The 25,000-nt window shown below is 39.2% G+C and overlaps 1 protein-coding gene across 2 annotated transcripts in view; it reads left to right on the plus strand.

Annotated features, from left to right (window-relative positions):
- inpp5a (inositol polyphosphate-5-phosphatase A) overlaps positions 1-25,000 on the plus strand; it is a 186,064-nt gene that overhangs the window by 94,730 nt on the left and 66,334 nt on the right. For both annotated transcript variants that reach the window (XM_079635786.1, XM_079635785.1), the window contains exons 5-7: positions 10,629-10,692; positions 11,887-11,987; positions 19,520-19,572. In XM_079635786.1, coding sequence (XP_079491912.1) covers positions 10,629-10,692; positions 11,887-11,987; positions 19,520-19,572 — 218 coding nt within the window. The remainder of the gene's footprint in view (positions 1-10,628; positions 10,693-11,886; positions 11,988-19,519; positions 19,573-25,000) is intronic.

The following is a 25,000-nucleotide window of genomic DNA, read 5'->3' on the forward strand; positions in this document are numbered from 1 at the left end:
TATATTTTTCTATTCGTTTTTCTGTTCATATATATTTTTCCTGGTTTTATACATTTTATTCCTAAAAAAAATATGAAAATGTATAAAGATGTATTTATTTTACAAGAATTTTGAACCTGTTTTATGCAATTTTCAGATTTTTGTTCTAGAACTTTTATGCAAATGAGTGCATTAATTAGATGACACCTAATTTGCATATTTGAACACAATATTTCAGAAAACTTGTAATACTTTTTTGTGTGTGCAATTATTAATGTAATCAATAAACTGGTGAAGTATGGTGAATATATATTAGTTATTTTTTTACCCTATTCACCCGGGTGTGTCTTTGAGTGAGTGGAGGCGGGGCTCATTTGCATATTAATAGAAACGCGCATACTAAATGAGGCAAGGGTGTCGAGTTACATTCAAGATATTTTAAGGCATGAAGACTTTTTTTCAAGGAGAAAATTTTTAAATATATCATTTTGGTCAAAGATGAGTTTAAAGGGGTAAAATGATAGACTACAGGGAGACTTTAACATTTATTTATGTACTCAGGTGACTTTATCATGAAATTGTAATTCTGAAGTGCAGTAATGCTGTAACTCTCCCTCCGTTACACGCATGTCCTCCATCTTTAGAGAACTCTCCTTCACACACGACGAGCGCTTGACTCCCTCATCCCGACACACTCCCGGGAGATCAGGGTCTGACCGCTGGGGAAAAATGACCACTTTTATGTTTGCTTTATGGCTCATTTTTCAAACTGAACGCAGGAAATCCATGAAAGGTCAGTGGATTCCCTCAGAGTCGCACCGGCGGAGCGTCTCGTCGGCACCGCTACTGACATTTACCACAGTTTTACTGCATTAATGGTGTTATTTAGGTGCAAATGTTGAGGATTTATGGCTTTCCTCGTGTTTCCACTGCATGCTCCAACTAAAGATCTCACTGGTCAACTACGGTTAGTGTGTAATATGCTGAGTTGGTGCTCAATTATTAATTATGGTTCTGATTATTATCAATAGCCTAGTATCCATACCCTTTTTCTAAGTGAATATTGCGAAATTAACTGTTTCTCCAGCCGGTTTCCATCCAATTGGCCATTTTTACTGATAAAATGGCATGTAAGGACGTCATCCCAGAAAAAAAGTTGCATTATTGCATATTAATAAATTATTTATAAAATAGTTTTATTAACAAGTGTCATGTTTGTGATTTTCATTCAAGTAGACAGCTTCAGACCATCAAATCTTGATTTTATGACATTAATTTTACCATGCATACATAATAGATTGAATGACCTTTGATCTTCAGAGAAACAGGGGGTGTTTCTCAAAACCAAGAATGCAAAGAACGGACTTGTGTTCTTGGGGAGAACGATCTTGTTAGTTGTTCTAGGAAGAATGAACTCACAAGGTGACGAGCACACAGAACGCTGCTGACAGTTTGAGACGATGTATTCTTGCTGGTATTGCGCAATAATACCCCCGCACAAACGCCGTCTGCAGTACCCAAACATAACGAGAATTATTGACGATAACAGCCAGGCTTTATCGCCCAAGCCTACCCTCAGCTCAAGGGATTATAACTGTAACGTACACTGTAATGTATATTCATAACATTAAAGCAACGCCTGTCTCCTTTCATTCTGCTTCTGTTGTTTGTTTGTGTATACATCACTAACCAACGGCGGGGAAAAAACGCCGGTAAAAGGCAATGGTCTCTTGACTGTGGGGTAAAACGAGTCGGTTGGCTCGCAAGCTAACTTAACACCCGCAGGTGCTTATGGATGGAGATTCTCACTTCCGAAAACGTTTGAGCACATTTTCGATTCGGCATAAATTTTCGTAAAAATGCCAATATTTAAAATCTACACAGTTGATTTCTCGCATCAAATGTCCTCAGAAGTGAATTTAGTGATGAAATAGCGTACGAAATTGTAGAAAAACGACTTTCTGTATTGACCTGCCTCTCCTTCCTCGAAATTCGAAATGAATGCTGGGATATTTCAGCCGTCAAGTTCACACAAGTTACCAACCGATGCATCCTCGGTAAAATGGACGTGTCAAGAACACTTCCGGGATTTTTAACCGTTCTTGCCATAATGCAAACTTGTGTATTGGGACAGTACTTGGGCCACAAAAGATGACGTTTCACAAGAACACAAGAACACAAGTACAGACAAGAACACAGATTGAGAAAGGCCCAGGGATTAACGGGAGCAACGGCACAAACGCAGACGCTGGATAGGCTAATGCTGTCATGTGACGCCACCTTTATTTGCATTAAAGCCCTTTTTCTGGACAAAAAGTGTTTCCAAATTAGTTTTTTGCGACATTTGAAGTATCGATACAATTTGTGCGGTAAATTTAAACTGAAAAAATATTGTGTCGACACTTACAAAAATGATTGATAATTGCCATTTCCATCTGCTATATTGGTAAACATTATGATGCGCTAAACCTTTAAAAAAAAAAAAAACCTTGCATGGAAATCTGGTCAATGTTGTGGAAACTCATACATTTTATTTATCAGGATTCTTTGATGAATGGAAATATCAAAAGAACAGCATTTACTGTATTTGAAACTGTCACTTTTGTTACATTATAAATGTTTTACTGTCACTTTTGATCAATTTAACGCATCCTTGATAAATTTTATTATTATTATAAAAAAATTAAAAAAAAATTTATTATTATTATTTAATCATTTAATTTTTAAATCATACTTGCTTCAAACTTTTGAATGGTAGTTTACTACGGTTTCCACAAAAACTGTTTTCAACACTGATAATAATCATAAATGCGTCTTGATCATCAGATCATCATATTATCCTGATTTCTGGAGGATCATGTGACACTGAAGACTGGAGTAATGATGATAAACTCAGCTTTGATCACAGGAATAAATTACACTTTACTATATATTCACACAGAAAACTGATGTTTACATTACAATAATATTTCACAATTTTTACAGTGTTTTTGATCAATAAAGCAGCTTTGCTGAGCAGAAGAGACTCGTAATATCTGGTTCTGGTCCGGTCCATTGTCAGAGCGCTCATAAAATCTGGCTCGCGGCTCGTTATTGTCTTTCTGTCTGCAATTACGGCGATTACTCATTTCCTCGCGCGGCCGCGCTGTGCACTTTACAGAGTGCATTTTCCTAATGGAAGATTAAGTAGCAGCCATGACAGTCCGCTTTATAAATATGTAAACTACACTTTTAATTATTTCAAGTGAATCTGGCAGGTAATCAATAACGCGGGACGTGACAAACATACGCTTGACACTGGCCATTGTGGAGCGCAGCTTAAAGATAAGCGCTTCTTGTCAGCGCCGTGTGGCTCCAATTAATATTTGGAGTCTGTCACGGCGGGACTAATGGATTAATCGCCGGCCGCTCATATAATCGGTTCTTCATGAAGCGCGTGTGAGAGGACGAGGCCTGAACTCTGATGTTTAATATTTATTAGAGCTGGGTGTGTGGAAGTGATGCGATGATGCCGGGATTATGGGATGTTTATTTAAAGGTGTGGGGATTATCTGAGGACATAAACACTTGATCATAACTTTCATAATGCTCTGCAGATCACTAGTTATGTTCACAGAAATAATAATGATTAAGTTGATATTAATCTCAGCATTTACAGAGAGATCAAAAGTTGTTTTTGTTACTAACTAACATGAACATTAATAAAACTAAGTTGAACAAATTCTGCATAAATATATTGGTAACACTTTATACGGTTCATTAGTTAATATATTACAGTAACTAACATGAACTAATAATGAGCAATACATTTGTTACTATATTTATTAATATTTGTTAATGTTAGTTAATAAAAAATACAGCTGTTTATTGTTTGTTCATGTTAGTTCACAGTATTAACTAATGTTAACCAGATTGTAATAATGTATTAGTAAATGTTAAAATTAATATTAACATTAATAATTAGTTAATAACTAATAACTAATGTTAACAGATGAGACCTTATTGTAAACTGTGTTACAGTGAATATTTGATCCACATTTTCTTAGTTCATATTTTAATGAACTTGAATGAGCTTTTGGCGGCATGATGTTAATTGATAATTAAAGTGTTAGTAGTGATATAATCACTGGTTAGTACATTATGAACTGTGTGGCAGTTCGGTTCGTGTTGTTCATGTGGAGAAGACGCTGTTTTCTGAGATTGATACAGTAAACCCACGCCATCGTTACTGTTCGCATCACTGTGATCAAGAGCTGAGGTTCAGATATGATAAATGCGTCTTCTCCTTGTTAATCCTGTTTTTGTCCTGACCAGCCGCGACGACGACACAAATATTCTGTTTTAGAAACGGTTTCTATTTTTCTGCGACGTCGCACTGGAACAACAAACACAAAGTGTGGCACTGCTAATCTCAGGCACTGTTTATGTGCTTTATCTAATGTTAAAAGCGTGTCATGTGACTGTGAATATCATTTAGTGCTCCAGCTTTGTAGCTGTAAAGGCAACAGTGGAGAATTCACGTCAGATCTTGAGATTAAACACATGAAAACAAGAACGTTCAAACTGTGAACAAAGTGTGTTATTTGACAGATTGTTTTAGTAACTCAGTAGCCTATGTATTTGAATAATGTTTAAATGGTGTAATATTTGTGAATCAATTTTCTTGCGAGTGCCGTCAGGATTACTCTCTGGTGCCGTACACTCACCGCGAGACTCCGCCCACACGCTGTTCTGATTGGCTGTGCACTCGCCATGAGACTCCGCCCACACACTGTTCTGATTGGCTGTGCACTCGCCGCAAGACTCCGCCCACACACTGTTCTGATTGGCTGTGCACTCGTCGCGAGACTCCGCCCACACATTTTTCTGATTGGCTGTGCACTCGCCGCGAGACTCCGCCCACACACTGTTCTGATTGGCTGTGCACTCGCCGCGAGACTCCGCCCACACACTGTTCTGATTGGCTGTGCACTCGCCGCGAGACTCCGCCCACACACTGTTCTGATTGGCTGTGCACTCGCCATGAGACTCCGCCCACACACTGTTCTGATTGGCTGTGCACTCGCCGTGAGACTCCGCCCACACACTGTTCTGATTGGCTGTGTATTCGCCGCGAGACTCCGCCCACACGCTGTTCTGATTGGCTGTGTATTCGCCGCGAGACTCCGCCCACACGCTGTTCTGATTGGCTGTGTATTCGCTGCGAGACTCCGCCCACACGCTGTTCTGATTGGCTGTGGGTTTTGATTGATTTTGACGCATCTTGAAGTTGCGTTGTGTCTAGTGTGGACACACATTATTTGTCGCTGGAATCTCATCGCATCGCTGAGACGCATTTTAAGCAAAGAACACAAAGCTTTTTGAAAACGCTCTTCAAAGTGCATTTAAGGTGCATTTAACAAACGCAGTTTTCTCGCTGTAGTGTGGACTGACAAAACGGAGATATGTAAAACGATGATGTGAGTTTAGTCATGTGTCGCATATTGAACCCATAGATATTGATGTTTATAGCGGTGTTGTGTGCTGTTCACTTTCACACAGTTGCTGAAATATGTTCCTTCACACACTCCTCACATCACAGACTAGACCATCTGACCAATCACAGCAGAGCAGCTCTCAGAGGGGCGGAGCTTAGAGAGACTGAATCCTCGGACGAAGCGTTTCAGAGACTGAGAGTGCAGATTATGAGGACCTGCTGTACGCGGTTTATTAATGCGCTGAATAATGAACTCTAGCACACTGTAAGCCACATCTCTGTTGGCATGGTAACTGCAGTAATGTCATAAACGCAGGTGTAATATGCGGATCTATACCTAGATCTTCTCTGAGTGAGTGTTTGTATGGATTGCCTGCTGGTTTTATACAGTGCTGGTGTAGAAGGGGCGTCTCTCCTCTCTTCTCTCTCTCAGTGGCAGTTTGAGGTGAAAACGCACATAAACTAAAGCTAACAGAAATAAACACTCCTTTCCTGGAAGCTGACCTTCATCCCGTCACGTTCTCCTCTCTTCTTCTTCTTCTTCTTCTTCTTCTCCTCCTCCGTCGGGCCATCCGGGTCGCGTAGGGAATGTTCTCATCAATTAAATGTGCGGGACGCTTCGGCGTGAGCGAGACCCTCGGTTTGTGCTTTTGACAAATCAGCAAATGTTTAATCTCAAGATGAGCCAGCGCTCATAAATAATGCAAGAGGTGGTGCGTTACCCACAATCCTCCAGTGCCGGTCCAACAGAACCTCCTCGTTCTCATGCTTACCCACAAGTCTTTGCATGGCTGAGCTCCTCGTGCGTCCCAATTCACATTCTCTCCGTCATACATAATATTCGAAGATATAATTAGTACCCGGATGGTCACCTTTTGTGGTTAGAATCCGAAGTGCAGATATGTGAACACGCTAACGGCTAACATTACCCACAACCCATTGCGCTGTGGACGAGAGGATTTGGTTAGAACTACAAACACGAGTAAAAAGTGTTAAAAAACTACAGACATGGAGGACAAACGGCGATTATGTAGAGAGAGATAAAGAAGCTTGAGTGATTAATTATCAGTATCTGACCTGATCAAATGTATTTATTCAATATTCTCCACATTATATTTAATCTGCATTATGAACTTCTGTAAAGATACGTTTAAATGCATCATTATATCCAAACTGCAAACACACGAGAAGTCTCCGCATGACAGACCCTGGACTGCAGATCTACAGCATTAAATCAGATTGAATGGAGGATTTTATCTGTGAAAGATGATTGACAGGCCAGTTTAAGCACGTAACTAAGCAACAGAGCTGTCCGTTAAAGATGACGAAGTTGCATGTCTCAAAGCGGGCCTACTCTTTTGCTACACACTCAAAAGTATGGACCTTTTCTTCACAAAAGGAGTACACTTTTATGGCGTAGTGTAAGTGTGTGAATTGGGACTCAGCATTTGTCTTAACCTTTAACCCCTTAGACCCCAGTGCATGATCTCCGCTCTTCCGAATCTGTGCCCGGCTTACGCACGAGCCTTCAGGCATGATTAATACAGACATACGTTTCACAGAAAACAGCAGAACATGGATACGGAAAACAAAAGAGAAAGACGAGACGAGACGAAACTCAAATTGATAGATTACTCAAATATTGAAACTCCTGTCATCATACTCGATCATTTCTGTTCAAACCCATAAGATTTCATTCATATTTAGACACAAATAAAGACATTTTTAAAATTCGCTCATCATTTCTGTCCATTTATTGACATGAGACATAAAAGTAATCTGTGAATCAGTGTGTTTCGAGAGCTTAAATGTGCATGTTTTTACCATATAAGACGTGCTTGTGTTTATATGTGGAAAAACTGCTAAAGTTGAATTAGTTGGTCATATAAAGTCTGGTTAGAAGACTTGGACTGAACCTGCTCGCTCCATGCAACACTTTTGGTGAAGTTTTCCAAACCTCGTGTAATCTTAATGACAGTTATGCTTGATGCAACACTTATCGTTTTTACTGGTGTGCACGTGTGTGTGTGAGACGCTGCGCTGAATGCACACACTGACACTACTATATAATATTCGAGGAACAGTACGCCAACAGAGTGTCCAAGTAAATAGTATTTGAAAAATAGTCGGCAAAGTCCTCGGATGAGCCACTCGGTGTGCAGCAACTAAAATAAAATAAAATAAAATAAAGCCACTCGGTGTGCAGCACTTTGTGTAAAATAAAATAAAATTAAAATTAAAATTAAAATAAAATAAAATAAAATAAAATAAAATAAAATAAAATAAAATAAAATAAAATAAAGCCACTCGGTGTGCAGCACTTTGTGTAAAATAAAATAAAATAAAATAAAATAAAATAAAGCCACTCGGTGTTCAGCACTTTGTGTAAAATAAAATAAAATAAAATAAAATAAAATAAAATAAAATAAAATAAAATAAAGCCACTCGGTGTTCAGCACTTTGTGTAAAATAAAATAAAATAAAATAAAATAAAATAAAATAAAGCCACTCGGTGTTCAGCACTTTGTGTAAAATAAAATAAAATAAAATAAAGCCACTCGGTGTTCAGCACTTTGTGTAAAATAAAATAAAATAAAATAAAATAAAGCCACTCGGTGTTCAGCACTTTGTGTAAAATAAAATAAAATAAAATAAAATAAAATAAATTTTTTTTTTATTTTAGAAGAATTTATTCAAATGCAGAGATATCTGTCAATAATGATGTTATTTGTAGTTTGTTGTGAGTTTGTTTTCAGAGTTGATTTGAGTTTCTCTGTAACACTTTCACAGCAAGGTCCCATTAGATAACATTAGTTAATGCGTTAATAACGGCGAGCAATACATTGTATTATTTTTGCTATTATTAAACAGTCTTATTCAGTAAAGGTGCATTTAAATTGATCAAAAGTGACAGTAAAGACATTTATAATGTAACAAATAATTATATTTCAAATAAATGCGGTTTCAATTCATCAAAGAATCCTGAAAAATACAATGTATCAGTTTCCACAAAAATATGACAGTTTTCAACACTGATAATAATCATAAATGTGTCTTGATCATCATATTACACTGAGTTCTGGAGGGTCATGTGACACTGAAGACTGGAGTAATGATGATAAATTCAGCTTTGATCACAGGAATAAATTACACTTTACTGTATATTCACATAGAGAACTGATGATTTACATTGCAATAATATTTCACAGTTTGTCAGTATTTTTGATCATATGAATGCAGCTCGGTGAGCAGAAGAGGCTGAACGGTGTCTCCATGTCCTCAGTCTCGTCTCCTAATAAAGTCACCAGTCGTCTCGTCTGGCCCGTAACCGGCTCCATTCACTCTCGCTGGGATCTTGGCGAGTGTTGGTTTTGCTCTTGCGTGTGTGTGTGTGTGTGTGTGTGTGAAGATCAGTGAAGCAGAGAGAACCTGAGAGCGTCAGATGGCTATTCACTTCTATTGTGTCTTGAACTGTATTCTCTTCTTCTCGGCGCGGGCTTTACGCCGCTATAGAGCGCATTAGCTCACAGTCTTCGGCAGGTTTTGCTCTTTTTTAGGCCAACTTGAGGACTGGAGGTGCAAAAGCCCTTGAGAAAAGCAGTTAGTGAACTGTGAACCGCATCAAATCCCCGGCGCTGGCGCTTCTGGGTTTGTTTGGGGCCGCGGACAGACACGGAAACTGTCTGATTGTTCAGTAAAAATTAAGAATATAATCCTATTGAAGTAAATCTTTGGTCATGCTAAACTCCGACTGCTTCTGAGCGGCTCAGACAGAATCGGCTCCCGCTATAATTTACATGTTATATCTGAGCGCCATGAACTCGTTACATGAGAAAAGAGTCGTGGAAGCCTTTCTTCATATTCATAAGAGGAAGTATTTCGCGCTTTTGTGGGGTTGGGTTATGCATAAACACATGAACTTATGAAATACGACACCTGCGGTCACTAAACTCCTCCATTATTGACCTGCCAGTCATACAAGTTCATATTTTAGATGCGTTTGATAAGTCGTGCAACTGTTTCCAACACTGATAATAATCATAAATGTGTCTTGAGCATCAGATCATCATATTACACTGATTTCTGGAGGATCATGTGACACTGAAGACTGGAGTAATGATGATAAATTCAGCTTTGATCACAGGAATAAATTACACTTTACAATATATTCACATAGAAAACTGATGATTTACATTATAATAATATTTCACTGTTTTTACTGTATTTTTGACCAAATAAATGCAGCTTTGTGATAATAAGAGACTATATTTGAGTGGAATTTCATTTTTTAAATATATATAATTTCATATAAGACTATTACATTACAGTGATATGATATTATGACATGTTTTTGCTGTAATTGCATATTTATGAATGTTACTGTACACACTATTTGGTGTATATGTATATTTAATTAAATCAACTCTGAGTCTACTTTATTAGATGCATTACAGTAAAAGCTTCTATTCAGGTTTATGTCTATTATATACATTTACATTATAATTAGTGCTAGGCCACGATTAATCGCAGCTCAAATAAAAGTTTGTGTTTACATAATATATGTGTGTGTACTGTGGAAAAGAATGTTGTATATATAAAAACACACATGCATGTATATATTTTAGAAATATATATATTTTTGTGCATAATATACAATATTTTAATGCATGCTTTGTTATATATAATTTTTTTTTCTTAAATATTTGCATGCATGTGTGTGTATTTATATATTTTAGAAATATTATACATATTTTAATGCATAATATACAATATTTTATTGCATGCTTTATTATATATAAATAACACATTTTTCTTAAATATTTGCATGCATGTGTGTGTATTTATATATTTTAGAAATATTATACATATTTTAATGCATAATTGTAATGCATAATATTTTAATGCAGAATTTATATGATATATACATATAAATACACACACACATGCATTGGTTATTTATATATATAATCTTTATAAGTACAAGATAATTAATATACACAGTACACACAAACATGAACTTTTATTTGAGATGCGATTAATCGTTGCCCAGCTCGAATTATACAAAAATAAACGGTTTTGTATTCTTCTGAATCCACAGACCAGCGGATCACAGAAACTAGCGAAGCTTTGAGCTCCTCTTGTGTAATACTCTCTCTCTCTCTGTGTTTGTCAGGCTCTTGGATGCTGCTACTTCCTCCACGAATCCTTGAAAAACATCCAACAGTTTGATTTCAAAGGTACGTGTGTCTCTTTAATCAATCCCATCAGAACCCGCGGCTCAAGGTTGTTCCAGACGCTATAAAACATGCTAAGACGGAGTTACCGAGAGGAAACAGTAATGCTTATTAATATTAGGATTTAATTCATGAGATTTCAGGCTGTGGTAATAGTGCACTCAAGCTATTGGACAGTTAGCGGCGGTGACCTCATCAGCGGGAGGGGTCAGAGGTCGCGTGTCCCGACGGTCACACTAATTAAAGCCACTCCCATTACACCGGTGTCAGCATTAGCATTAGCTGGACCGGCTCAGACCCGTGATCACACTCTTCATCAAACCTCTGCCCAGAAACACACACTAAACTGCAGAAATCACACTTTTAACACCGAAAGGTTCTTTAAAAAAAACATAAAAAAACAAACATTTAAAGCAATTTCAAGGATTTGTACAGCATGGTTTAATTAAATATATATATATATATATATATATAACTGAAAGAGTTTAAAAAGTAAAATATACTTTCACTGTATTTCTGTAATGGGAATTAAATGTATATTATATTAATAAAAATTAGATTATACATATATAATCATTTTAATGCAATTACACATAGCAATTACACACAATTTATGCTGATATAAATGTAAACAAATATATAATTATTTTTAAAAAAATATTAAAAAAATTATAATTATCATAGCAAAAACTCAAAAGTAAATTTAAGTGTGTGTGTGTGTGTGTGTGTGTATACATAAAAACACATTTCTAATTAAAATATACTTTTTTAAATTTATAGTAAAAACAAAATCACTATATTACTATAACTTACACTATATTATGGGGAGGACAAAAATAAATATAGTTAAAAAATGACAATGGGAATTTTTTCCCAAAAAGTCAAAAGTAAATTCAAGTATATATAAACACTTTTCTTCTTTTTTTCCTGTGGGTTTGCATTGTAAGCTTTGAAGACTGTGATTTTTATTAATTTAAAACTCCACTGTAAATGAAAAAGTGACATCAGATATCAGAGAAACGTATCATTCCTCACATGAGTGTCAGGATTGATTCCTCAGTTCTGTGTTTCAGCAGTAGGTGGCGCAGTTGCCCTGAGCTCGTACTCTTAACGAGTCGTACTCTAACGAGTCATACTCTAACGAGTCACACTTATGTGTGCATGTTCACACGATGATCAGCTTGTGTTGTGTTTCAGCCAAGAAGTTCAAGAAGGTGTTTGGGAAGGATATCCACTCTGACGCTCTGAGCTCAGCCTCGCTGGAGAAGGAGAAGTTTCCTCAGGACTATTTCCCTGAGGTGAGTCACATGACCCTTCTGCTGCTGCGTCACATGACCGTTCTGCTGCTGCGTCACATGGCCGTTCTGCTGCTGCGTCACATGGCCGTTCTGCTGCTGCGTCACATGACCGTTCTGCTGCTGCGTCACATGACCGTTCTGCTGCTGCGTCACATGACCGTTCTGCTGCTGCGTCACATGACCGTTCTGCTGCTGCGTCACATGACCGTTCTGCTGCGGTGTCACATGACCGTTCTGCTCCTGCGTCACATGACCGTTCTGCTGCTGCGTCACATGACCGTTCTGCTGCTGCGTCACATGACCGTTCTGCTGCTGCGTCACATGACCCAGGAGCAAGGTATATGTAGCAAATATATATATTTTTTATGACATTGTTTTTGTTGGTTTATTTTCAGTTCAGCTTTAAAGATTTATATTCATTTAAAATAATTCAATATGAATAAAAAATGAATTAAGACATAATATAATAAGATGTTTCAAATTAAAGGTGTTTATATTTTAGAAATTAATGGAATATTGGAGTAATTATCATTTAGTTTATGGATGTCCTGATCCTGTTTCTACAGTAAGAGTGAATTATAGAATTCAGATGATCAGGTGTGTGTGTGTGTGTGTGTGTGTGTGTGTGTGTGTGTGTGTGTGTGTGTGTGTGTGTGTGTGTGTGTGTGTGTGTGTGTGTGCGTGTGCATGTGCATGTGTGTGTGCGTACACGTGAGTGAGCGTGTGAGTGTGTATGTGTGTGTGTGTGTGTGCGCGTGCGTGCGAGTGTGTGTGTGTGTGTGTGTGTGTGACAGTAGGGCTGATATATTAATAAAGTGTGTGTATCGTGTCTCATCTCTCTCTCTCTCTGCATCAGTCACTCAGAGATACAGTAATATATGCAGAAACAGCTTTTCTTTCACGCGCTGATACAGATTTACACTGCGCTCCACTTTATCTCCCATACGAGCCTCGTCTCCACACGACGAGGAAACAATCTACACACACGCGACACACACCAACAGAAGGAAAACAGAAGCAGAAAAGTTTGCGCATTGATTTATGTTAGTCTCATGATTCTCCGGAGAGCATCACTCCTCATAATGTTAGCCCGTTTAAAGCAGCAGATTTGTGTAGTCTATCAAGGGCTTTCACACACACACACACACACACTCACGCGCGCTCAGTACTGAGAAATTGGTTGTTATCGTAGATCACAGATACGGCTCGAACCTCTTATGAAAGATGAATTAATTTCACTAATGCTTTAATGCAGGTTTCTCCGGCTGGCGATAACCTCGGCTTCATCCGTGATTTATGTCGACTTTTAGTAGATGAAACCGCCGGATTCTCCATCCATCTGTTCCCTGAAGATCCTATTAGCCGGAGGAGCCGAGTGTGTGGAGCGCTGTCCCGGCGCCGTCAGCTTCTGCTCGCGCGGCTAGATGCATTCCCACTCGTTTGATCACACCTGAGATTTATGATTTATGATATAATCTGGCTAGATGCGATCTGGATGACGTAATCAGATTACAAAAGAAAGCATTTGTAATTATTAGATTATATTGTGTTTAAAAAAATATATATTTTATTGATTACATGATTATTATTGATATTCATTCCCTATATTCCCTAATTATTGATTCTGGAAATTTAAAGTTTCGGAATATTTAATCATATTTATTTTATTTTTTAAATCTATGTGACAAACAAGTCAGGTCATAAGTGACCAAAATAGTTGAATATGTTTCCTGAAATACGTAATCTAATAGATTATGTTGCTAACTACTATTATTATTACTAATAATGTAATTATTAACGGACTAAAACTGGTAAGTAATCCACCCAGCGAGAAACATTTGAGTGTAGATGTTTCTGTCACTAATAGTGCAGGGGCGCCAGGGGAAATATTATAGCCTAATAATTGGTTTAAATTAATAAATTAAAAAAGTTAAATTGTTATTATTCTGAAAGTAAGGCACACTGCAGGTCTTGATGCCCAATTCTGATGTGTTTCCTTTATCCGATTTTTTGACCGTCCGAAACACGTCCTTTCAACTGTATCCGCTTCACGTGTTCACCGTATTTTCCGGACTATAAGTCGCTCCGGAGTATAAGTCGCATCAGTGAAAAAATGAAGAGTCATGAAGAGGGAAAAAACATATATAAGTCGCACTGGACTATAAGTCGCATTTATTAAGGCCCTGTTTACACGAGAACCCTCGCGGGTGAAAACGTACAAATATTTTATCGGATGTGTCTTTCGTTTACGTTTTTGGGGCTTAAAAACGCAAAAAAGTGAAACCCCCCTCCAGAGTGGAGATCTTAAAAACGCTCCACCGTTTCCGTCTAAAGGGTAAAAACGCAAAAGTCTGCTAGACAGTGAAGGCGTCGCGTACGCGTTTACGTCTCAGGCATGCGCCAGTACAGGAAAATAACAAAACATTATCAAACTGAAATATAGCATTAATTTAATTGACAAAAAATAAATAAAAAAATCTGTAATTTTTGAGCGACAGGCGAAGAGCAGCGAGGGTTAAAGCAGCGGCTTTACCGTATTAAACATGAGAAACTGTGCCAGTGTCTCTTTCTCTTCCAGTGCTCCACATCGCCACCTAGCCGTATGGAGTGCACACTACATCCAATCTCACACACTTTTGCGTCTCCATACGCACGCAGATTCCCTCCCCATAACGCTCGTCTAAACGCAGAATAAAAAGTGATAACGCAACGCCACTTTTGCGTTTTCTCTTCAGATCGCTTCCGTGTAAACACAGCCTTAGAAATTTATTTCACAAAATCCAAGACCAAGAACAGACATTTAATCTGGAAAGGTTATTCAGCTCCACAACAGCACACAGAACAACAGCTGAATAGTGTCCGGTGTGTTAGCGTAACACATTAACAGTTATTCAGCTGCACAATAGCATAAAGAACATATACCTGGGAGGCTGAATAGGCTAAACTAACATTAGCCAGCGAGTCCAGCAAGTTACCGGTCAGCAAGTTCACCAAGCTCCCGATCACATCACACAACACTGAACTCTTCATCCTCGGTGTCGCTTCTGAACAACTCCGCTAACTAGTGCGCCCTCTCGCGGCTGTAGACGGTAGTGTTTTCTCTTGCTTCATCTCAGTCAGTATGAATTCATTTTGATATATAAGTCGCACCTGACTATAAGTCGCAGGACCAGCCAAACTATGATAAAAAGTGCGACTATATCTTCTGAACCTTCTTTCTAAAACCCTAAACACTCATTTAGAATGGTAGCCATATATTATTTACATTAGATAATAGAAGAAAGCCGTTCGTTCGGATAGCAGGCTCCATTCGCTGTGCAACGGGACACTGTTTTGTTGTACATTCTTGTAGCAATGTGCTTTAGCAAACCCTGCATTTGGCCTGATATCTGTGTGAGCATGCAGCGCTATCTGTTAGGAGAAGTGTGTGCATTTTCCACTATGACATCATAAGCACATGGGTAAGTTGTGTCAAAAGGGAGGTCCGCTGTCTCGGGCTTTGAAACCCCTGCTATAGTGTGTGTTTTAACTAAACCGACCAATCATCTTTCAGGAATCTGCTGCGCTTCAGTAAATATGATCACGCTTCGGTTTCTCGAGCGACTTCATCAATAATCTGTCAGTCTGTCAATCATCTCAATGACATCACTTACATTTGCTCGTTTGATTGACAGCCCAAAGGTTTTAGCATTAAAGATAAAGCATTCCTGCGGTGTGTGTGTGTGTGTGTGTGTGTGTGGCGTGACTCATCAGCATTTATTAACTAACGCTCGCCGTGGCGCGTGACCCGTGAGTTATGGCCGTGAGTGCGGGTCCAGTCGGCCGGACAGAACCAGTGGAGCTGCTGGGTTTCGGGCGATCCGGGTTCATCGGGCTTCATGTGTCATGTGTGTGTTTGGTTATTAGTGTAAGAGAAGCATGTGTGTTTGTTCTCAGAGCCGTGACACAAAGTACTCGCTAAACTCTTTCGCTTTGTGTTTGCTCGTACAGGGTCAACATACACACACATATACACACACATATACACACACACACACACATACACACACACACACAGACATATTCATATACACACACACACACACATATACACACACACACACACACATACACAGACATATTCATATACACACACATACAGACACATATTCATATACACACATACAGACACATATTCATATACACACACACACACACACATATACATACACACACACACACACACTCATACATACACACACACACACACACACTCATACATACACACACACACACACACACACACACACACACACACACGTATACACACGTATACACACATATATACACATACACACACATATATTCACACACACACACACACATACACACATATTCATATACACACACATACAGACACATATTCATATACACACACACACACATACACACACATATTCATATACACACACACACACATACACACACATACAGACAAACACACACACATATACACACACACACACACATACACACATATATTCATACACACACACACACACATATACACACAGACATACACACACACACATACACACATATACACATACACACACATATATTCATACACACACACACACACACACATATACACACACACATACACTCACACACACACACACATACACAGACATATTCATATACACACACATACAGACACATATTCATATACACACACACATACATACACACATACACACACACACACTCATACATACACACACACACGTATACACACATATATACACATACACACACATATATTCACACACACACACACACACACACACACACACACACACACACACACACACACACATATATTCATATACACACACATACAGACACATATTCATATACACACACACACACATACACACACATACAGACAAACACAAACACACACACACACACACATATACACACAGACATACACACAAACACACACACACACATACACACATATACACATACAGTATATTCATACACACACACACATACATACACACACACACACACATATACACATACACACATGTGTGTATGTGTATATATTCATACACACACACACACACACACACACATACACACACACATACACACATATACACATACACACATATATTCATACACACACACATACACACACACACACACATATACACATACACACATATATTCATACACACACACACACATACACACATATACACATACACACATATATTCATACACACACACACACATATACACACACACACATACACTCTCACACACACACACACACACACACACACACACACACACACACACACACACACTCACTCACTCACTCACTCACTCACTGTCAGTGAGTCAGATTAAAGTCAGATCAGATCTTCATGCTTCAGTTCATTTATTTATTATATATTATAATATATTTGTATTTTTTTATTTTATTAATTTATCCAATTTGTATCCTGAACTTATTACAATTTTGTTTTATTTTGTCTAGTTGCATCTTATCATATCATAATCACATTTTTTATTTTATTATTTTATTTATATTTTATTTAATTTCCTTTGTAATATAATATCATTATATAAATGTTTTTATTTTATTTCATTTGATTATTTTATTAATTTATCAAATTTTTATCCTGAACTTTTTTACATTTTATTTTGTCCAGTTGCATCCTATATATATATTTTCTTCAAATGTGAACCACAAAAGCACAAGTTCAGACTGAGTCTCCTCGACTGCTCGGTTCAGTGTGATTGGTGTATCTGTATCTTCCACACGCCTGCAGTCGCGGGTCTGAGGCGCTCTTACCCACAGTGCACTGCTCCGGGCCAGTGTGAGGCGCACAGGGGCATGTTGTCCTTCAGTGATGATGATGTTTAATCTGAGCCGGATGATAGAACAGAGACAGATGAGGAGTTCCTGTGCTCGTCATCAATCACCCCTCGTGTTTATTAGTTATTACTCAGCCTGTGTGTGTGTGTGTGTGTGTGTGTTATTTATGAGCCGGTGCAGATCTCTCAAGCGCAGTGGCAGAAAGGTCAGTGTATAAGAGCGTTCTAGACTGGCCCGTGACGTGTGTGTGTGTGTGTGTGTGTGTGTGTGTGTGTGTGTGTGTGTGTGTGTGTGTGTGTGTGTGTGTGTGTGTGTGTGTGTGTGTGTGTGTGTGTGAGAGATGTTTGATCGAGGGCGAATCGGCCACTGGACGCCAGAGATGAGATTATAGACCTGGAGCATCAGAACCCATCGCTGGTCCGTTCATCACTGTCACACACACACACACACGCACACACACACGCCTGACCTTTACACTGACCCGACCCTGTTTACAGGAACAGCTCATTATGCATTTATTTTTATTTTATTAATTTAATCTGATTTCTGTCCATATTCAAAGTAATATATATATATTTTTTTTTAATGTAATTTAATCTTATTTTATTGGGTTATTGTTTTATGTCCATATTTAAAGTAATTTTTTATTTTTTTTAATTTTTTTTTAATGTAATTTAATCTTATTTTGTTATTGTTTCATATCCATATTTAATAGAATAGTTAATTTTATTATTTATTTTATCTAATTTAATCCTATTTTATTGGGTTATTGTTTTCTGTCCATATTTTATTTTATTTTTTTAATCTAATTTAGTCTTATTTTATTGGGTTATATCCATATTTAAGAGGAGTTTTTAGTATTTAAGTGTGTGTGTGTGTGTGTGTGTGTGTGAGAGTGTGTGTGTGTGTGTGTGTGTGTGTGTGTGTGTGTGTGTGTGTGTGTGTGTGTGAGAGTGTGTGTGTGTGTGTGTGTGTGTACTGTATGCTGAGTGCTGTTATCTGGCCGCTGTGAGATATGGAAATGATTTTCTCATGAGGAAATGCTGTTATTGACATCATCATACGCGCGGCCTCGCTGTAGCCTGCTATATTAATTCAAGTATGCAAATGCAATTGAATTTGATCCAGTTAATCTTGTCCTAATGCCGGCTGAAAGATGTGAGGGGCAATCAAATCTCTCTCAGGCCTTTCATTTGCATCAGAGTTTTTAAATAAAATTAGTCAATTTGTAATTATGTGACCCGGCCGGTAATTAGTTTATTCATCGCTGAAGTCAACTGCCCATTAGAGAGAGAGAAGAGAGAGAGAGAAGAGAGAGAGAGGGAGAGAGGGGTTATTTATTTATGTTTCTGTGCATTGGTAATGAAGACACTCGTAGCATCAATTTGTCTCTCATTTAATAACGTTCAGGGTCATGTGAGTGAGATCAGTCTCCTGATTGGATCGTTTGAACAGAACCGGCTTTCTTCATCTCCATCAGAGCTCAATCTGCTGAAAACTGCATGCAATAGTTCATAGCAGATGTGAGAGAAACTGTGGAAAAGACCTTTATCAGGTTCAGAAGAGATGAGAGGTTATGAATGTATGATAATCGGCAGCTGAAGAACTGAGTGAACGGTTGCTGTGTGTTTAATGTGATGTTTCTCTCTTCCTGCAGTCCAAGTGGTCCAGAAAAGGCTTCATCAGAACCCGGTGGACTCTGGGGGACTGGTGAGTCCTCGACCTCCCCAAACCAGATCATGAACCATCACAACACTGGATTCATTATTATAATCATGTGATGCACAACAACATGAGGGAGAGGGAATTTAGACACAACCACAGAACATGTGTTTGATACACTGCCTATTTTGCAGGTTTCCCACTTACAAAGCATGTAGAAGTCTGTAGTGTTTATCATAGGAACTCTTCAACTGTGAGTGACGGAATCTAAAACAAAAATCCAGAAAATCACATTGTATGATTTTTAAGTAATTCATTTGCATTTTATTGCATGACAGAAGTATTTGATACGTCAGAAAAGCAGAACTTAATATTTGGTACAGAAACCTGTGTTTGCAGTTACAGAGATCATGCGTCTCCTGTAGTTCTGGAGCAGGTCTGCACACACTGGGGATTCTGGCCCACTCCTCCACACACACCTTCTTCTCCACACACACCTTCTGGCCCACTCCTCCACACACACCTTCTGGCCCACTCCTCCACACACACCTTCTTCTCCACACACACCTTCTGGCCCACTCCTCCACACACACCTTCTCCTCCACACACACCTTCTGGCCCACTCCTCCACACACACCTTCTCCTCCACACACACCTTCTGGCCCACTCCTCCACACACACCTTCTCCTCCACACACACCTTCTTCAGATCCTCCAGGTTTGCACACACACTCCTCCACACACACCTTCTCCAGATCCTCCAGGTTTGCACACACACTCCTCCACACACACCTTCTCCAGATCCTCCAGGTTTGCACACACACTCCTCCACACACACCTTCTCCAGATCCTCCAGGTTTCGGGCTGTCGCTGGGCGATACGGACTCTCAGCTCCTCAACAGATCTTCTATTGGGTTCAGGTCTGGACACTGGCTAGGCCACTCCAGGAGCTCGAGATGCTTCTTACGGAGCCGCTCCTCAGTTGCCCTGGCTGTGTTTCGGGTCGTTGTCCTGCTGGGAGACCCATCGACCCGTCTTCAGTGCTCTTACTGAGGGAAGGATGTTGTTGGCCAAGATCTGGCGATACATGATCCATCCTCGCCTCAGTACGCTGCAGTCGTCCAGTCCCCTGTGCAGAAGAGCATCCCCAGAGAATGATGTCCACCTCCATGCTGCACGGTTGGGATGGTGTTCGTGGGGTTGTACTCATCCTCCTTCTTCCTCCAGACACGGCGAGTGGAGTTTAGACCAAAAAGCTCTATTTTTCAGACCACATGACCTTCTCCCATTCCTTCTCTGGATCATCCAGATGGTCATTGGCAGACTTCAGACGTGCCTGGACATGCACTGGCTTGAGCAGGGGGAACTTGCGTACGCGGCAGGACTTTAATCCATGACGGCGTAGTGTGTTACTAAAGGTGCGTTCACACTACAAGCGACAAAGCGACACGTTACCATTCATTTCAATGGGGAGCGGGCGTTTTCTGGCGACACGCTCAACCGCGGCCGTTGGCGACCTGATGGGGGGCGTGTCTGGCGACGCGACAAAGTTGAGATCTGTTTAACTTTATGCAAATGAAGAGCGACTTTCGGGAGCGACAACCAATAGGAGTGAAGTAAGTGGAGCGCGTGATCATCCGTCACTCTCTGACAGAGGCGAGCTGAACGAGAAGCTGATATTAGCCGTCAGAAACTGCTATAAGTTGTGATGTATCTCCGTGTGCATACAGTGTGTTCACAGCACTGACTCAGAGCCGGACTGGTTTCCTGAACACATATAGACGGTGTTTGCCCGTTTGCTGCAGTTAAATGGCCGCGATGGCTAAAAGCACTCAAAGTTTCTCGATCATCTTTAATATTATGCATGTTATACTGATTACATTTATATTTAGAATTTTCCTTCCAAAATATTAGTTTGTAGTGGCAAGAAAACGGATTTGTTGTCTACAACATGGAGAAACATCCGTGAGTGTCACTCACAAACATTACTAGGCAACCAGTAGCGGGAACGCCCACTAGCGACCTAACCGCCAGCCACTGGCGACCTGCAGCGACAGTCGCTTGTAGTGTGAACGTAGCTTAATGGTTTTCTGTGAGACTGTGGTCCCAGCTCTCTTCAGGTCATTGACCAGGTCCTGCCGTGTAGTTCTGGGGTAATCCCTCACCTTCCTCATGATCACTGATGCCCCACGAGGGGAGATCTTGCATGCTGCCCCAGACCGAGGGAGATTGACCGTCATCTTGAACTTCTTCCATTTTGTAATAATTGCGCCAACAGTTGTTGTCTTCTCCCCAAGCTGATGCCTATTGTCCTGTAGCCCATCCAGCCGTGTGCAGGTCTACAGTTTATCCCTGATGTCCTGACACAGCTCTCTGCTCTTGGCCACTGTGGAGAGGCTGGAGTCTGTTTGATCGAGTGTGTGGACAGGTGTCTGTTTGATCGAGTGTGTGGACAGTAGGGGTGGAGCCGAACCCGAATACGATATTCGGAAAGGCACAAATAACGTGTTTTTTACAAATACTTATTTCGAACAAATAGCCTACTTAAAAAAATATTTGTATTCGGGAATAGGAAAAACTTTATATCAAAAAGCTGCGTTTCCTCATGAGACCGCCGTGCACGACGCCCGGATGAGTGAGAGCGTGACGGACACAGGCTGCTCCACAGCAACAGAGAGCGAAAAAACACTCAACTCCATCACTATTTTTGTTGAATAGATGTTTGTACCTTAACTGGGTTCCTGAGGCAGTTTATAACTTTCGAGAAGCGATCGGGAGATTATTTCATTACGCTGCATTATTGACGTCTGCAGTAGTCGGGTGCTCTCATGCTCGCTCTGTTTACGTAACGTCAGCTGTTTAGCGCGGTATTTTAGACAATAGGCTGTTGACAGTAACGTTAACGTTCGGTTAAAAATGCTTGTGTAGTTGTGTCGAATTGTATGCACGTGTGGGAGTTATATGGTACGTTTAAGTTACTCTGTCTTTTGCAGACAGCAAGATGTAGGCTGTAGGCTTCATGATGTTCACAATGGTATTTGATTAGTTGTTGGTTTAACCACGGATGAGGTAATGGCTGTTATGTTATTTTCTTTTCAATGACGTTCCTTGTTTCATTGCTGGATTTATGGAAAAACATCAACCAATATTGCATATCCATAATTATTATAATGGATATAATTAAAGAATACTTACACTATAACGTAAATTAGAAGTGTAACGCAATTTATTCATTTTTTTACGCCTATTTTGAATTTTACTTGAATACAAATACAAATACTTTTCCCCCCTCAACAAATACAAATACAGATACAAATATCGGCTGCTTTGCACACCCCTAGTGGACAGGAGTCTGTTTGATAGAGTGTGTGGACAGGTGTCTGTTTGATTGAGTGTGTGGACAGGTGTCTGTTTGATTGAGTGTGTGGACAGGTGTCTGTTTGATTGAGTGTGTGGACAGGTGTCTGTTTGATCGAGTGTGTGGACAGGTGTCTGTTTGATTGAGTGTGTGGACAGGTGTCTGTTTGATTGAGTGTGTGGACAGGTGTCTGTTTGATTGAGTGTGTGGACAGGTGTCTGTTTGATCGAGTGTGTGGACAGGTGTCTGTTTGATCGAGTGTGTGGACAGGTGTCTGTTTGATTGAGTGTGTGGACAGGTGTCTGTTTGATTGAGTGTGTGGACAGGTGTCTGTTTGATTGAGTGTGTGGACAGGTGTCTGTTTGATCGAGTGTGTGGACAGGTGTCTGTTTGATTGAGTGTGTGGACAGGTGTCTGTTTGATTGAGTGTGTGGACAGGTGTCTGTTTGATCGAGTGTGTGGACAGGTGTCTGTTTGATTGAGTGTGTGGACAGGTGTCTGTTTGATTGAGTGTGTGGACAGGTGTCTGTTTGATTGAGTGTGTGGACAGGTGTCTGTTTGATTGAGTGTGTGGACAGGTGTCTGTTTGATTGAGTGTGTGGACAGGTGTCTGTTTGATCGAGTGTGTGGACAGGTGTCTGTTTGATTGAGTGTGTGGACAGGTGTCTGTTTGATTGAGTGTGTGGACAGGTGTCTGTTTGATTGAGTGTGTGGACAGGTGTCTGTTTGATTGAGTGTGTGGACGGGTGTCTGTTTGATTGAGTGTGTGGACAGGTGTCTGTTTGATTGAGTGTGTGGACAGGTGTCTGTTTGATTGAGTGTGTGGACGGGTGTCTGTTTGATCGAGTGTGTGGACAGGTGTCTGTTTGATTGAGTGTGTGGACAGGTGTCTGTTTGATCGAGTGTGTGGACAGGTGTCTGTTTGATTGAGTGTGTGGACAGGTGTCTGTTTGATTGAGTGTGTGGACAGGTGTCTGTTTGATCGAGTGTGTGGACAGGTGTCTTTTATACAGGTAACGAGTTAAAACAGGGGCAGTTAATACAGGTAATGAGTGGAGAACAGGAGGGCTTCTTACAGAAAAACTAACAGGTCTGTGAGAGCCGGATTCTTACTGGTTGGTAGGTGATCAAATACTTATGTCATGCAATAAAATGCAAATTAATTATTTAAAAATCATACACTGGGATTTTCTGGATTTTCCTTCTCTCACAGTTGAAGAGTACCTTTCAAATTTTCAATTGTGCTTCATGCTGTGGTCCCACTGTGTTTTCCAGCTAGTAGCTCCCAGCTACAGTTACCTTGTTTACAAAAGAAATGTAGGCGGAAAGTGTTCAAAGTTCTATTCCTCAATACCAGTAAGACTTACAGTGATTCTGACGGTTTAGGAACAAACCTTTCAAAAGAGACCAAAACCATAAATATGGTATTTTTTTAGACGTTTAAGGGCAAATTTTACTGAATCAACGAATCAAAACAATCAAAATAAAACGCTTATTAAAAATGTGATTTTTTTTTTCAAATTAAAATTAAATAAATACTTGAAAATAAAAACATTAAAAACTAAGCACTTACTAAAATATGATTTTTAAAATAAATTAAAATAAAATAATTATTTAAAAATAAATCCAATAAATTACATTTAAAATAAAGTCATTTAAAATAGAAAAATTCAAATAAAACACTTACTAAAAATTAATTACAAAAATAAAATAATTTTAAATAAAACGCTTACTAAATATGATTTATATTTTAAATATTTTAAATGAAAATATAATACATAATTTAACAGAAACAAAGTAAAGCACTTACTAAAATATAATTACAATTATTTAAAATAAAAACAATAAATATAAAAAACAAAAAATATATTTTTTGTTTTTTAAATAAAAATAAAATGTAACATTTAAACAGTTTTATTTTGACTGATTTAAAATCAAAACAGTTTAAATGTTTATTCGCTCCCCTGCATGTCATGTTACTATTAACTGATTAGAAAACCGTGAACGTGTGAATGTGTTGTTAAATTATTGAAATATTAACTTTAAATCTCACAGGGTTCATATGTAAGCTCAGAGGGGTTCGGATGACAAAATCAAAACCATCAAAGCGTTTAGGAAA

This window comes from Phoxinus phoxinus (genome assembly GCF_949152265.1).
Source record: "Phoxinus phoxinus genome assembly, chromosome: 14".
Lineage (NCBI taxonomy): Eukaryota > Metazoa > Chordata > Actinopteri > Cypriniformes > Leuciscidae > Phoxinus > Phoxinus phoxinus.